Source organism: Colobus angolensis, unplaced genomic scaffold, assembly GCF_000951035.1.
Source record: "Colobus angolensis palliatus isolate OR3802 unplaced genomic scaffold, Cang.pa_1.0 Scaffold85, whole genome shotgun sequence".
Taxonomy (NCBI): domain Eukaryota; kingdom Metazoa; phylum Chordata; class Mammalia; order Primates; family Cercopithecidae; genus Colobus; species Colobus angolensis.
The window spans coordinates 4,995,564-5,013,173 of NW_012122376.1; the positions used below are offsets into that span (position 1 = coordinate 4,995,564).

A 17,610-nucleotide genomic window follows, 5' to 3' on the forward strand; every position below is an offset into this window, starting at 1 on the left:
CAATTTCTTAAATTCTGATTGATTATGTGGCCTCTGTGTTTCGAGAAAGGGAGGCTATATGCAAGTGATGGAGAAGTGCTAATTTTAGGTTTAAGATGTAAGCATTTTTAACCAAGAACAATTTCTACACATCATGTGCAGCTCTAGATAACTTGCTTAAGTAACCGTAAAAGTTGGCAACTGATCTGAGAACACTGAAATCCTATACCTAGGACCTGGGGAAAAGAGGAGTACGATGAAGACCAAAGAATAGGGGAACAGAGCATCTAGGTATGGAGAAATAGGAAACAAGTGATCTAATCCTTTCTTTCTACCAACCTAGTGAATTACCACATTCTTGATGATGAACTTGGCTTGTTCTTAGACAAAGTAAGATTATGTGTATGGAAGCATTTTGCAAACTGAAGTGTCAGATGAATTGTTATTAGAAAATGTTAATACAGTTGCTCTTCCAAGGAAAGAAGAAATTATACATGAGGAAATCCAAGAACAAAGATCTTATTTTTTACTTATAAAACGTCTTTAAGAGATGAATATGGCATCTTTACACACATCTGTTTCACAAAAGGTAGTTGTGGCATTTTGCTGTATGTAGGACTATTGTACAACATTCAAACAAATATATTTTAGCTCTATCATTATGTAATATTTGATGGATACAAAAGAATGGATATATGTGTAAGGTATTAAGCACTACAATAAAACCAACGCTTATGAACCTGCCATGCAACTAAATGGCAAGAACAGCAGTCCTCAACACCAGGGACTGGTTTTGGCACCAGGGACTGGTTTCATGGAAGAGTTTTTACACAGATGGTGGGGGATTGGGGGTGGGGATGGGGGTGGGGAAGGGATGGTTTCAGGATGAAACTGTTCCACCTCAGGTCATCAGGCATTAGATTCTCATAAGGAGCATGCAACCTAGACCCCTCATGTGCACAGTTCACAATAGGGTTCATGCTCCTGTGAGAATCTAATACCCTAATGCTACCACTGATCTGACAGGAGGTGGAGCTCAGTTGGTAATGCTCGCTCACATTCTGTTGTGTGGCCCACTTCCTAACAAGCCACAGACTGGTAGTGGTTCACGGTCCGGGGGTTGGGGACCCGTAGGCTAGAATATTGTCTGGTCAAGATGATCTCTGATTGGTGGAAATAATCTCTGTGCCTTTTCCAGATCCCCCTACTTCTTCCCAGAAGTGGAATCATTCTCCTTATTGGGGATCAATTAATCTCCTACCTTTAAAAACTACTCTTGTCACATATGTATTACATATGAAAAAATATTATTTTTCTTGGTTCAGGCTTTATAAAAATGATTTTATACTGAATGTAGCTTTTGGAATTGTCTTTTTCCACTCCACATTATGCTTCACAGGATCATCCATGTTGTTACCTGTGGGTTTAGTTCATACATTTGTAATGCTATTTAACGTTATGGGTATACCACAATTTATCTATTCTTCTTTGATGAAGATTAGATTGTCCTCTTTTTGATTTTTTATTGTTGCTATTGTCATTATTGCAATTTTCTCTTAAGAATAATGCTGCTATTAGCATTCTTGTATATGTCTCCTGGATTACATGTACAAAGCAGTCCCCATGATATATACATGGGAGTGTAATGCTGGGTTGGAAGGTATGCAAATGGTAGTTTAACAAGACAATGACATTTGCTTTCTAAAGTGGTTGTCCTAGTCTTCTTTAAGGTTTTTATTGTGAAACATTTTCACCAACATTTAGCATTGCTATTCTTACTTTTCAATATAAAAGGTGTAAAGCATTATCTTTCACTGTTGCCCTTAGAGAAACTTGCATTTCTCTAACCACTAACAGGGTTGAACTTCCTTTCCTATGTTTATTTGCCATTTGGTTACCTTTGCTGTGAAATATTTGTCACGTTTCTCCATTTACATTGTGTGCTTTTTCTTTGTCTCATTGATTTATAGAATTTTAAAAATATATTCTCAATATTAATCTTTTGTCAGCTAAATGTGCTCAAAATAGATTCTCTCAGCTTAGAATTTCTTTTACTGCTTTCTTGATGATGTTTTTTGATAAGCAAAAGTTTTAAATTTTAATGTACTTCAGTTTATTTGTCTTTTATGATTTGACTGGTTGTGTTTTATATACAAATTTCTTTCATACTCTATGGTTATGAACTTATTCTTCTATTTGTTACTCAGGTTAAGTTTTAAGTTTCACTTCTCACATTTAAGCAGCTAATCCATTCAGAAATGATTTTGTGAAAAACATTAGTTATAAAGTCCGGTTTTAGTTTTGTTCTATATTAATATTCAGTTGCCTTGAGATCATTTATTTAATAGTTCTTTTATTTAAAATTGATATGCTAGAGATCTCTTTCAGGTTTTATATATGCAGGGGTCTGTTTCTGGGCTCTAAATTCTCTTACATTTATAAATTTGTCTATTCATACACCATTATCACAGTGTCTTAAAGCTTTATAATAATAAGCTCCAATATCTTGATAGGACAATACTCTCTACTGTTTCTTTTTCCTCATAAAGTATCTTGGCTATTTTGGGATTTATTCTTTCCTATACATTTTAGAATCAGTTTGTGAAGTTTCTTGAAAATGCAATTGAGATTTTTGGAAAGAATTGACACATTTCCACTATCTTCCTATCAATGAACATGATATAGATCCCCACTTAGGTATGTCTTAAAATGTTATTCAATAAAATGTTAAAGTTTCCTTCATAAATATCTTGCACATCTTTAATTTATTTGTAAGTGTAAGTACCTTATTTTTGGCTGCTGGTGTATAGAAATGTAATTAATTTTTTGTATATTGGCTTATGTCCAGTCATCTTGCTGAACTCTCTTGTTAATTCTATTTTAGAAATGTTTTTACCTTTATGGATAATTACATAGTCAGTTTGATAAATGTTGTATGTATGCTTAAGAAATGAGTATTATCTAACTTTTGTGTTCTGAGTTCTATGTGTATTAATTACATAAAGGTTGTTATGTTATTAAAATCCTGTATATTTTTGCTATTTTTGTTGCCTTTTTAAAACAATAATTGAGAGAGGTATGGTAATACTTTTCTATGCTGATGGATTTGTCAGTTTTTTACTTATACTGATTTTTATTTTATTTTACTTTTTGCTTATATTTTTGGAGCTCCTGTATTAGGTGCATACAATCTAAAATTGTTATTTTATACTGGTGAACTGAATCTTTTATAATAATGTAATGACTGTCTTTATCTCTAATAACGCTTTTAGTCTTAAAGTACATTTTGTCTGTTATTATTATAGCTACCTAGTTTTCTTTTAGTATTTGCTTTTATGGATTGTTCTTCCATTAGTTTCAACTTTCTTATGTTTTGGGTCTGTCTCCTATAAACAATATATTTGTAACTTTTAATCCAACGTAATGATCTATTAACTAATCTATTTATATTTGTGTGATAGTTTTTATAATTTGATTTATTTCTGCTTTCTCTCTGTTATTCTTTTTACTTTTCTTTTATGTAATCTGAGTTTTCCCACCTTGCTTGGTTTTTCCATTAGGCTGATTTTGCATAACATACCCTATTATTTCAGTTTTTACTCTTGGAATTTTACCAGGTATGCTGAGCAAATTTGAAATAAGTATATTATTAATTTTTAATAAGTTAATACTTCCTTAACAATAATAAGATTCCTATGTGTCTCAAGTTCTTCATCTGTAAAATGGAGATAATAATACCTACCTCATAGCATTGTAGTGATACTTAAATCAATTTATATATATGTATGTGTGTATATGTATCTATATCTATCTATATATGTATATATGTGAGTATGTCTGTATCTATTTACATAAGTATATTTATATCTATTTATATGTCTTGGAGTGGGACCTGGCACATAATAAACACAAATTACTGCCTTTTCTATCTTCACTAAGTACTTATGCACTATGACTAACTTTTGCAATTTGAGGTGCAACAGCAAAACTAACAACAATTTCTTTTCTCTTCTTCACAATTTCACTGATAGAAGATTGGTTCTTACTATAGATCTTAGCAATCTTAGCATACCCTATTTTTTCTTCTTTCATTATTAAGTTGAGAACTTTCACCTTTTCATTTAAAGGAAACACTTTATGGCTTGTCTTTGGTATGTCTGAATTGCCAGCGTCTCTACTTCTTGCACTTCGGGGCCATTCTTAAGTAAAATAAAGGTTACTTGAACACAAGCACTGCCATATCATGTCAGTTGATCTGATAACTGAGAAGGCCACTAGGTGACTAATGGGCGGGAAGCCTATACAGCATGGATGTGCTAGACAAAGGGGTAATTCCCATCCTGGGAGGATGGAGCGGGATGGTAGAGGATGCTGTGCTATTTCATCGTGCTGCTCAAAGTGATGCAGTTTAAAACGTATGAATCGTTCACTTCTGGAATTTTCCACTTAATATTTTCAGACTTAAAGTTACTACAGTCGGTAGAAAAAGAGACTATGGATGAGGGGGGACTACAGTATTTGTGAAGTGCTTCCCAAGGCATCTGATGTGCTAGGTACTATATAAATCTTTGCTAACGGAAAATTTTAAAATGTGATAATTACAAAATCAGAAGTTCTTTGAGACATGGGTTTGTTGCTTTTTGTTTATGCTGCCTTTTCCTCATGGAGAATGTTTTCTTGTGTGTTTAATGATTTTGTAAAAATTGTATAAATAGTTGTTCTTAATTCAGTAACTACTTAATTGTACCTGCTGAAACCTCCAAAAGCCTATGTTGAAGATTCTTTTCTTTTGAGGGGATTCGTGTGTGCTTCTATTGGGAACCAGTGGATACCACTGTGCTGAGATATTTTAGCCCCTTTTGAGAGTCCTGGAAAAGTCTCAAGTTCAACTTCCGTAGCTTTCGATGATTCTCAGGCTTAGTACTCTGATCCTAGCACTGTTAGATGCATTTTCCCTGGGGCTACCCTGGCTTTTGTGTTTGTGCATTACTCACTATCCTTTTTTTCAGCTAACAATTGGTTTTTGTTGTTGTTGTTGTTTGCCCCATTGGAGAGTTTCTTTACTTGCTCACAAGCCCACTGATGGTTTTAAGCATTTGTTTTGATGTCGCCAGAAACTAGTTGTACACTAGTAGAAGGCCCTATAAGCAATTAATCTGTCTTTTTGTTGATGATAGATATTCTTTGTTTTTAAATTAAACCATATTAGCATCATGTAGTAAAATGTCTAAATATAGTCCAACTTTTTCTATTATGGTCTACGTCCTCTGTTTTTCTGATTTGAAGGAAAGCTGGATTGGAGGGCAATGTGGTAATATCATACAAAGGTATTTTGTTTTTAAATTTTTTAAGTGAGGGAGCTGGCTGCAGCTCATAGAAGCCTCTCCTCATTCCGCAGTCAAGAAATCTTTGACACAAACATTTCTTTATTTGGACTACATTGCTTGGAGTTCGTAACCTCCAGTTGGAGAGAATTAAATGTCAAGGTGGTTTTGTGATGTGGAATAGTCTATTTGAGGGAAATGGAAAAAAAAGCCACAACAGTGCCATGGTTTTTAAACTTTCCCTGAAGATTAGAAGACCAGGAAGCAGTGACATTATAGCTTCAGTCTTCTGAGGCTCTTTAATGACAATGGATTTGCCTGTCACAAAAGAATAACATAATCAGCTTTTATGTTAGATCAGGACTATCTTTATCACGAACCTTCTCTGCCTCCTTTTCCTTATAAGCCATGCAGACTTTCTCTGCCCTCCCACAACTTGCTGTACTTGTCTCATCACAGCACTTGATCACGCTCTCTTGAAATTTCCAGATTAATTCCTTGTGTTCATCATCAACCTGTAAAAAGCTTGAGTAAAGGGATGTTGTATAACTTAACTTTGTATTCCCAGAAGCTAGTAACTGCAGGGAGAGGAGCAGGATTTACCACACATCCCATAATGCTTTAACCTTTTCATGTAGGTAGAGCTTTAAGACACAATTCAGTCCTGCCACATCATAATGATTGGCAAGTATCTCTTCTATCACCCTGGATTACCAACCTTCATTATTTTAATGAAGATTTAATTAATTCTTAATTTCTTTATGGCAGTGACGGAACATTTCCATTACAAGGGCACAAAGGGATAAGTGTGAAGATCCACTCCCTGGAAGTGTTTGGAGGGAGCAGCTGAATTATGTCCCAGTTCAACTTTAATAGTAATCCTATATGTTGGTATGGCATCTGGCAGTGTATAATTTCTTTGTTCTTATTAATAGCTCATATTTATGGAACAGTTACTATGTGCCAGGTACTGTGCTCAGACTACTTGCATTACCCCATTCAATCCCTACTCACTATACAAGGAAGTAGAGATGTTACCTTATCTTACAGCTGGGGCTCAGTAGACACGCTGCTGTCACATGGGTTGCAGCTAGTAAGTGGAAGAACTAGAATTTCAGTTTGGTCTTTGATATGGGTTGGCTCTGTGTCCCCACCCAAATCTCATCTTGAATTGTAACCCCTACATGTAGGGGAGGGATGTGGTGGGAGGTGACTGGATCGGGGGGCAGTTTCCCCCATGCTGTTCTCATGATAGTGAGTTGTCATGAAATATGATGGTTTTACAAGTGACAGTTTGTCCTGCGCTCTCTCTCTCTCTCTCCTGCTGCCGTGTAAGACGGGCTTCGTTCCTCTTTGCCTTCCACCATGATTTTAAGTTTCTTGAGGTCTCACCAGCCATGCAGAACTGTGAGTTAATTAAACATCTTTCCTTTAAAAATTACCTAGTCTCGGGTAGGATCTTTATAGCAATGTGAGAATGGACTAATACAGCCTTCTTAATGTCAAAGCCTGGGGTATTAACCAGTATACTATAACATCTCTCAGTTCATGCATTAATATATACTCTCCTTGTAGATAGCTTTATTATTTTCAAAAGGCTAGGTAGCTTGCCAAGCTTATGTAGTTAGTAAACAACAAAGCTGGATTCAAGCTAAAATGGCTGATACTCATTTTTCTACTCATACTCTTATTGCATGTTTACTCAATGCCAAAACAGTAGTTTCAACATGTGTGTGTTTATATAGAAAAACAATGCCTCACAAGCTAATAACATCAAAATTTTAAAACGCTGAAAGAAAACAAATGTCAATCTAGAATTCCCAACAAAAATACCATTCAAAAATGATGAAATGAAGAAGCCATATTCAGACAACAAAAACTGAAATAGTATACTATCAGCATACTTGGTTTAAAAGAAATAGCAAAGGTGCTCTTCAAGCAGAAAGAAAATGATCTCAGGTGGAAACGTGGAAATGCAAAATGAATGAAGAGTACCAGAAAGGGTAAATTAGTCTGTTTATAAACATTAACTACACAAAACAATAGTAGGAATATTTTATAAAATTTAAAATACATATGGAATTGAAAATGAATTCCAAAATAATGCAAAAGCTGGAGGGGTAAATGGACTTGAAGTGTTGTGGAGTTCTAGCATTACCATGGATGTAGTAGAAATTATCATTTGAATAAGATTGTAGTAATCAAGGATGCATATTGTAATCTTAAGAGAATTATGAAAAGAATATTGTGAGTATATAACTAATAAGTTAATAGAGAGAAACTAGAATAATCAAAATCTGATTATTTTGTGATTTTTTTTCAATCTTAATATTGGCAGTGATCAATTTTGAATGATCAAAGTTATTTGTATGGAACATTGCATCCAACAATTACAGAGCCAATGTTCTTCTCAAGTCCACATAGAACATTTGCCAGAATTGACCATATACTGAGCCATAAATGAAAGCTCAAGAGAAACCAAAGGGCTGACATAATTTAAAGCATGTTCTCTGTCCACCATGGAATTAAACGAGAAATCAATTATAAAAAAGTAACTGGAAAATATCTAGTACCTAGACAGTAAACGATACACTTCTAAATAGTTCATAATCAAAGAATAAATCACCATAAGAATTAATATTTTGAACTAAATGACAAAGAATATATGACCTATCAAAATTTATGACATGAAACTAAAGAGTGCTCAGAGGGAACATCATAACCTGAAATGCTACATTAGAAAATAAGAACACCTGACAATCAGTGACCTCAAGAAGCTAAATAAAAAGAATTGTAAATCAAACTTAAAGAATGTATCAGGAAGGAAATAAGTCATTTTACACATTTATAATTTATAATATTTATAACTGATTTAATATTTTTGAATGTGGACATGATACAGAGCTGAAGTCACTGTGTTACAACCTAAAGACAACACATACGGAAATGGAAACATCTTGATGTTTTTTAGAACTCTGAGACAATATGAAGAATGAAAGCATATGGATGTCCTCTTAGAAATCTGAGATGACAAGTATGTAAAATGAATGTGTCATAAGTCCTCTTGCAACATCCACGTAGAACTTGGAGATAATGAGTATGAAAAACGAATTCTTACACAGTCGACTAGCTGAATAAGTGCCAGCAGCATCAAACATCCAGACTCTGTTGTTATGTGAAAAAGAATGAACTCATACTTGATTAAAATAAAAACAAACAAAAAAAGAAAAAAAGTAGAAAAAGTCCTACAGGAAGCATCTTACTCAGTGGTGAAATATAGAAACCTTCCCTTGGATCTCACGAATGAGATTGGGATGTCTGTTATTCACTTCTTTCAGCATTGGACTGAACATCTTAGCCAGTATAATAAGGCAAGAAGAAGAAATAGAGGACCTAATGACTGGAAATAAAGAATCAGAACTGTCATTGTGATATCATCATATTCATAAAAACATCCAAAGAAGCCCACAAACTATTAGACCTAATTAATAAATTAGCAAGGTAGCTGGGTACAAAGTCAACGTACAAAAAGCATCTATGTGTCTACATATCAGCAACAAATGAGGAAGTAAAATTTAAAGTGATGTCACGTAAAATCATTTAAAAAATCAGCTACCCAGGAATAAAGTTAGCAAAAGATAAATAAAAGAAGACCTAAATAAAGAGGATCATATAGCATGTTTATAGATTGGAAGATTTAATATTGTAAAGAGGTCAATTCCCCCAAAATTGGTGTATATATTCAACATTAACCCAATCAAAATCTAGAGGCTTTGTTTTAGAAATTGACAAGCTGAATTTAAAATGCATATAGGACTGCAAAGATCTAAGAATAGTGAAGGCAACTTTGAAAAGCAAAAACAAAGTGAGAAAACATATTAATGTTATTAATATGCTAATATTAATTAACATTAGATAAGACAGATTTAGGATAGGATAAGAAATAGACCAACAGAACAGAGTACAGCATCCAAAAATATACGTAGACATATACAATCATATGATTTATAGCAAATTGCCACTCTGGTGCAATAGGAAAATAACCATGTAAATGGTTCTAGGTCAGCTGGAAGCCCATATAGAAAACCATGTATCTTGGGCCGGGTGCGGTGGTTCATGCCTGTAAATCCCAACACTTTGGGTGGCTGAGGCAGGCAGATCACGAGGTCAGGACATCAAGACCATCCTGGCAAACATGGTGAAACCCACTCTCTACTAAAAATACAAAAAGTTAGCTGGGCATGGTGGCACTCGCCTGTAGTCCCAGCTACTCAGGAGGCTGAGGCAGGGGAATCGCTTGAACCCAGGAGGCGGAGGTTGCAGTGAGCCAAGATCGCACCACTGCACTCCAGCCTGAGTGACAGAGAGAGACTCTGTCTCAAAAAAACAAACAAAAACAAGAAAGCCATGTATCTTGACCCCTCACACTATACGATAATCAACTCCAAATGGATTGCAGATCTTAAATGTGAAAGGTAAAGCAATAAAGTTTTTTAGAGGAAAACATCAGTTAGTATCTTTATCATCTTGGAGTAGGCAAAAATTTATTGAAAAGAACAAAAATACTGAAAGCCATAAAGAAAAAAATGGCTAAGATTGGATTATATTAAGAATTTTTTTCATCAAAAGACACCATAGGCTGGGCGTGTTGGCACACACCTGTAATCCTAGCATTTTGGGAGGCCAAGGTGGGTAGATCACTTGAGCCCAGGAGTTTGAGACAAGCCTGGGCAACATGGCAAAACCCCATCTCTCCAAAAAAAAAAAAAAAAAAAAAAAAAAAAATACAAAGATTAGCTGGGTGTGGTGGTGCATGTCTGTAGTCCCAGCTGCTTGAGAGACTCTGAAGTGGGTGGATTGCTTTGGGAGGCTCCAGTCTGGATGACAGAGCAATACCCTGTCTCAAAAAAAAAAAAAAAAAAAAAAAATTAAAAAAAAAGAAAGAAAGATACTACAAAGAGGATTAAAAGGAAGACAAATTGGGGGAGATATTTGCAATATACGTATATATTATTCAACTCATATCTAGAATGTATAAAGAGCTCTATAAATCAATGTGAGAAAGACAGACAACCTAATTGAAATGGGGAAAACTTGAGTAGGCACTTCTCAAAAGATGGTATTCAAATACCCAATGAACATACAAAATATTGAACTTCATTAGTCACCAAGCAAATTAAAATAAATCAACAATGAGATAAAAGGATACATCCATCCAGAATGGCTAAAATAAAAAAGGAAGATACTATCGAGTGTCAATAAGAGCGTGGAACAACCAGACTCTTGTTTATTGCTGGTCTGAGTACAAATAGGTGTAATTAATTTGGAAAATACTGCAGCTGAACATAGGTATATGAACATACATCTACCCTCTGACCCTATGACCTAGCAATTCCACTCCTGATTATACACTAAACAGAATTTTTATATAAATTCACTGAAAGATACATACTTGCAAGAATGTTCACAGAAGCACTCTTCCTAATAATCTAAACTGGAAACTACTCAAATCGCGATTAGCAATAAAATGGATAAAAAAAATTATGGTGTCTGTTCTCAGAGCAGAGTAGTAGAAAGCAGTGAGAATGAATAAAGCATAATTATAAGCAATGATAAGAATTGTCAAAGATGAAACTAGGCCTGAAACAAAATGAACAAAGGCTTCATAAACCTGTGACAAGAGGACCCATCTGTGATCACGCTTATTTCGGCAGTGATTCAAAGGTGGTAGAAAGGGGAGTTAGTTTTCCAAACAGGGAAAAAACAAGGACAGCCTCTGATTGGCACGCATTCTATTACGGTGGAATTTTTGGAAGCAGAGACTTTCTAATTGGTCTTCAGGTACTTTGAACACCCTTGGTGAACTTCAAGAGGGGTAGCTCCTTACTGCCTGGCAGAGGAAGTTCCACTCCTATCAAATGGCCTAAAAGCCCACCATGCCCTGGCCTCTGCTCCCCTGTCCCTTACTCTGCTCTCCTGGGGCACCAGCATCCTTTCTGTCCTCCAAGTGCCATGGGCCCTCCTTTCTCCATCTGTGAGATGCTTATACTTCAGTGGGAGAGAATAACAGTATCAGGTAATTCCAGAAAGGAGTATGAAATTACAAACTGAATTAAACTATGAAAGAAAGCATACAAGAAAAGAAATTAGCTAGATTGAAGGGTTAGGACTAGCTTTTTTGTTTGGTTTGGGGTCTGAATAATTTAAAGGCAGACACAGGAGGAGAGAAGAGGAGGGGTTCAGACAGATGCAGCAGTATGTGCAAAGGCCCTGGGGCAAGAGATAGTATAAACAGTATCAGGAATTGAAAGAAAGAACACAGAGAACACAAGGCAAGCAAGGGTCCAGTAGGGTGTGATGAGGATTTTGTTAATACTAAGATAGCACAATGCTTAATATGAGAATACTTAAGAGCTATTTTAAGCAGGGATGACATAATATTTCATTAGAAAAGTAAGCTCTTGCCTGCAAGATAGGTGGGGGAGCAATTTAGATGCCAGGGGGCCTGAGAGAGTGAACTGGTGTGGTGGCAGGGGAGGTGGAGAGAGTTGGATACATTCTTGAAAAATGTGGGAGTTGAAATTGACAGAAGTTGGTGATGGATTCAATATAGGGGAATGTATCAGTCTGTTTTCATACTGCTATGGAGAAATATCCATGGACTAGGTAACTTATGAAGAAAAAGAGACTTAATGGACTCACAGTTCCACATGGCTGGGGAGGCCTCACAATCATGGTGGAAAGCAAAAGAGAAGCAGTCATGTCTTACATGGCTGCAGGCAAGAGAGCATGTGCAGGGAAACTGCCCTTTACAAAACCATCAGATCTTGTGAGACTTATTCACTATCATGAGAATAAGATGGGAAGAACCTGTCCTCATGATTTAATTACCTCCCACCGGGTCCCTCCCACAACACTTGGGGATTATGGGAGCTACAATTCAACATGAAATTTGGGTGAGGACACAGGCAAACCATATCAGGGAGGAAGGGAAGGTGGGACACCCAGGCTAACACTGGGATTTTGGCCTCCCTGGGTGGATGGCAGTACCTTTCCTGGGGCAGGGCCTCTGGTGGACTGCTACATCCCAGTGTAGAGCAGAAGGCGTGAATCAGTTCGTTTAAAGTAAGTTAAATTTGAGGTGTCGCAGGGATGTTAAGTGGAGGGGTCAACTAGGCAAGAAGATATGATGTAGCTTTGCAGTTCAGAAGATAGTTCTGAGCCACAGAAACAATTATGATTCAAACGTAAGTAGGGGATTAGTATTCTTTTTTTTTTCTCTTTTTTTTTTAGTTTGAATTTGAGAAATTATGACTTGGCTTTTATTTCCTTTTTTTCCCCGCCCTCTCCTTTTCGTTGGAGAACTTCTTTTTCTTTTTCTCTCTACTCCCCTCTTATTGTCTTGTGCTTCTCTTGACCGAGGCGTTTCCTACATTCATCACCTCTGTCTTGGCAGAATACGGCTCCCGCCTCTGTTGTCTATCTTGCTGTATCACCCTTGGGCCTTATCAGCTGAAAAACAGACAGCAAAGGGAATGGCAGCTACAAGTCATTTGGAAATTATTTGTATGTGGGAAAACAGGTTGCTATTTTGGGTGTGGATAATTTTCCAGGGCAAAGGAAGGAGCTGTTACTGAGGTGCTTTTCTTGTTAAGGCAATGCTAGTGTATCTCCCTCCGCAGCCCTGGGCTCACAGTAGTGGCTGTCAGAGGAGGAATGTGATGTGTGATCGATTCTGGCTTCTAACAGGCATTCAGACAGAGCTGGTGGGGAGGCGAGGGGAGAAGAAGAGAAGGTGTGAGGTGAGGGTTTGTTTCCAAACATGTATAAAAGCACCTAAGAATCATTTTCATGACAAGTCAGTTGGATGAACCAGAATGCATAGAACCAGCTGTTCTTTTGAAATAAACTCTACCGGGCAGTATAAATTCAGACAGGAAACTCAAAACCTTATTTGGATAGATCTCAATCCTGAGGGCAAGCAGGCAAGTAGGAAAAAGATTCCAAATACTTTAATGGGCAGAATTTTCAAAAAAACAAAAAATCTGGTAAATTGCTGCTTAGTTCCAGTATTTACAAAATTAAAGGGGGGTGGGTACTCAGGAAGACTTTCCTATATTGTTCAACAACTAACATTATAAAAAACTGAGGCAGTGAGAAAAAAAGGTTTAGGTCGTTTTTCTTGCCAAGGCTATCAGGTTGACCTCCACTCTGGAAAGTCAAATTATGTCGATTTTATCACCAGAAATTTCTGTGCAGTGCGGTGTGATGATGGGGGTACGGCTTTGGGTCCAGCCATCACTGGATTCTTCCTGGGGTGGGGATTGTCTGTGTGGCTGTGACAGCCAAGGAGAAACCCAGTATCTCTTAGAGACTCAAGATTTTATTTTTGTGATGGGTAAAATCTCATTTGTTACTTTCCCAAATCAGCTTCCCAACCAAAATTTTTAGACCAGTTTGCAATCTTTACTGAGATTATTTTTCCGTTAAGTTTCTTGGGCGTGATGTAGGTGTTCAATGCAAAAAGATAGATACTCATTTGTATATCTTTATGTGTGTGATCAACGGTTAGTGATGACTAGGGGCTAGGCCGTGTTCTAAGTGATTAAAGGGCATTAAACTAAGGCTTACATTAATTCTTTAAGGTTGATGCTTTTATGATTCCCATATTGTGGATGAATAAATAGCAGCATAGATGGGTCAGTTAGTTACCTGGCTGAGGTCACAGAGCTGTAAATGTCCTGGAACCAGGGTTTGACCCAGTGCTGTCTGCCTCTGGCACCTGCTCTCCTCACCTCTAAACCTCTTCATGGAAAAATAAACATTTTAAAGTGTGTAGTCCTGATGATGTTTTATTTTCTCGTAGGAGTGACTGGGTGACATCGTATAAGGTCATGGTGAGCAATGACAGCCACACGTGGGTCACTGTTAAGAATGGATCTGGAGACATGGTGAGTCTCATCCTCCATCTAACCATGCCTTTGGTGCCTGGCTGGGTGGAGTTTTGCAAAGAGAGGCAATGTATGATCAATTCTTTGGAGATTTGTGGATTCTGTGTCAACTCAAACCTACCACGAGGGTCTGACGGACAGAAACCCCTTCCAATGCCCTGAAGCCCAGCAGCAAGTGACACACATTTAGAGCTCATGTAAAATTCAGCCTTTATTTACTCCCATCAGGGAACTGCAGGGATACAGCCTCTTACGTAATTTGCAAGGTAGCCCTGGAAGTTGCATGCATGGGGTATACTGGGGCCTCTTGCAGCTCTTCTTAATAGTTTCCTAACTTCATTTCGTGACCTTGGCCTTTCAGTTCCATGATTAGCTCCAGCTTAGTCCTGATCCTGTCACTCTCTTCCTCAGATTCTCAAGTGTGTATTCCTAGCATGGTATCCAATATCTTACATAGTCTGACTAGTCCGACTGTGGCCTCCTTTTTCAATCTTCTTTCTCATTCTTACCCCCTACACACAGTCCTGTGTCCTTGTACAAGTGAACCAGCTGCTCTTCTGCCTAGGAATCCAATATTTAGACTTCTGCACTCATTGTTCATTTTCTTTGGATACCCTCTCATCCCTACAGATCTAAATAGCTTTCCTTCAATGCCAATTCAAACAGCCCCTTTTCCCCAAAACTTTGCCTGGTCCTCTCCATCTTCTGAATCCCAAAGTTCTCTAGCTGTCCCTTTGCCATGACACCAATAGATTTTTCCTACAATATGTAATTACCCCCTCCCCACATACCAACTAGTTGGAGGCTTCCTGCGGGCAGGGTCCAGGCCTGATTCATTTCTTTTTTTCTCTTCAATGCCTAGCACACATTAGGTTTTCCTCAATAAGGTCTTGTTGAATGAGTGAATTCTGACTCTTTTATCTCTTGGTAATTAAGCACTAAAAGATTTTCCTTTTCTTCCTTGAGCATAAATAGATATTTGAAGGAAACAGTGAGAAGGAGATCCCTGTTCTCAATGAGCTGCCCATCCCCATGGTGGCCCGCTACATCCGCATAAACCCACAGTCCTGGTTTGATAATGGGAGCATCTGCATGAGAATGGAGATCCTGGGCTGCCCTCTGCCAGGTGAGTTCAACCTCCCCATCCCATGCTTCCTGAAGGGTAGGAGTACTGATGGAAAACAGATGCCCAGCCAAGGCAAATAAAAATAAACTAAGCAGTCCAGGCACAGTAGCTCACGCCTGTAATCCCAGCATTTGGGGAGGCTAAGGAGGAAGGATCACTTGAGGCTGGAAGGCTGGAAGTTCAAGACCAGCCTGGGCCACAAAGGGAGACCCTGTCTCCACAAAAATAAAAATAAATAAATAATAAAATCTAAAAATCACCCAGGCATGGTGGAGTGAGCCTATATTCCCTACTACTTGGGAGGCTGAGGCAGGAGGATTGCTTGAGCCTAGGAGGTCGAGGCTGCAGTGAGCTGAAATCACACCACTGCACTCCAGCCTGGGTGATGGAGTGAGACCCTGTCTCAAAAAAATAAAAAGATAAAAAGTAATAATACATGAAGCAATTGTTTTCTTGTGTAAAAAAAATACATGTCTGTTGTAGAATATTTAGAAAACATAGGTGAACCAAAAAGAAAATAAATAAAAATTTCCCATAAGCCCACTGGGAAGCACAGTGAACAATAGGGCTACTGAAGTCTCTTGCCAAGTGCAGTTTTACCTACTGTAATTTTAAGACGATACCTACCACTAAGAAGTGAGCAAAAAAAAAAAAATTATATAGAAATTTGGGAGAACACATTTATTTGTCATTGGCAGATCCCATGACACTGGGTAGTGGTGGTGAGGTAAAGAGGTGGTAGAAGTTCATTCTAAACCATTGACATAGTCTTTTTCTGATGGAGTAACTGCTGTTGGAAGCCTGTGTCTTTGAGTAAATGCTTACTCAGGTAGTATTCCACTTGCCTTATTTTCACATGATGATATTTGGGGGTAACCTCAGGGTGGCTTGAAGAAAGGGAGTTTTAATTCACATGTGCCACCTGCATCTTTGGTAATGTCTTTTCTGGACAGGCTGCTCTGTCCTGGCCTTTCAGGCATTCTAAGCTTGTGCCTGGATGAAGCCTGCAGGCCGCAGCCTCTTCATCCTGAACACACATCTCCAGGGAATGCGGCTGGCCTGAGATCACCCCCTACAGGGCGTCATCACCTCATGGGGCTTATAGGAACCTTCACATTCCTGTTCACCTGCAGTCCGTCTACACAGGCAGGCCATGGGGACATGGGGCACAGTCGTCGCTCAAGCCCCAAACTCTCCAGTGAGGCCTTCCCACTCCTGCCCAGTGTGAGGTGTGGGGCTGGCTACCTGTGGGACTCCTAGACCCTCCCAGCACTGCCTGGGGCAGGGTACCAGCTCTCAGGCTATTTCTGTAGTAACCCCCTCTCCATGAACTTACATTTCCTGTATTTTCAAAGCATACTGAAGGTCATTTAATTGTTTTTCTCTCAATCCTATAGTATTCATGATCTTGCTAGCCAACCTCAGATTTTTACAATCCAAACCTCATATTGGTGAGAAAAACAGATCTTTCTACCTAACTGCTTACCCTCACACTGGTCATATATATTTTTTTGTTTTATATTTATGTGTACTTATTCAATTGTGCAATTTTTTTTTATGTCATCAAAAGCATTAGAGACCATCTGTCTTTGGGATGCTTCCACTTTAGCCCACGGACAAAATGCCATGTTTTCAATCTGCCTCAGACGGTCGGAAGTTCAGTTGTTTCTAATTACTGGATTCTGTAAACAACCCCACAGAGAACATTCTTATTTCTCTGTCCTTCTTTTGCGTGTGCCCACAATTATTTCCTGAAATTAGATTATGATAAGTAGGATTGCTGGTATGAAGAATGTGCCCAGTTTCAAGGCAGATGCAGAGAGAATGTGGAAGGCCTGCCTGATCGTGGATGTGGGCCTCCTTCTGTGGTGGGCTGGTGCAGGAATTGCCCCAGGACCAGTCCCGGCATCCTGGACCTGCCAGGCTCTCCAGCACAGGGCGACTGTGGGCACAGGTATCTTCAGGGAGGCATTTATGGGCTCTGGCCCTCTTGATGCCAGCCCAGGAGTCTTGCTCTCCTGTTCTGCTCGGCACAGCCTTGGTCTGCTTGCTGGAAAAAGTAACCCGCGGCTTTTCTCTGTGGGTAGGAATTCATCTGTTGTTGGCAAAGGACAAAGGGCAGCCTGTAAGAGTCTCATGAAATAAATATTTCCCTGTGAAGTTATTCTTGGTGTGTGTGTTTGAAGATGGGCCCTGGAGGTCCTTTAAACCCTCACAAAGTCAGGGTTAC

General features: G+C 38.3%; 1 protein-coding gene across 1 annotated transcript in view; it reads left to right on the forward strand.

The window, feature by feature from the left end:
• Positions 1-17,610, forward strand: part of CPXM2 (carboxypeptidase X (M14 family), member 2) — a 147,380-nt gene that overhangs the window by 80,043 nt on the left and 49,727 nt on the right. Inside the window, exons 5-6 of the mRNA XM_011930212.1 lie at positions 14,170-14,254; positions 15,230-15,380. Coding sequence (XP_011785602.1) covers positions 14,170-14,254; positions 15,230-15,380 — 236 coding nt within the window. The remainder of the gene's footprint in view (positions 1-14,169; positions 14,255-15,229; positions 15,381-17,610) is intronic.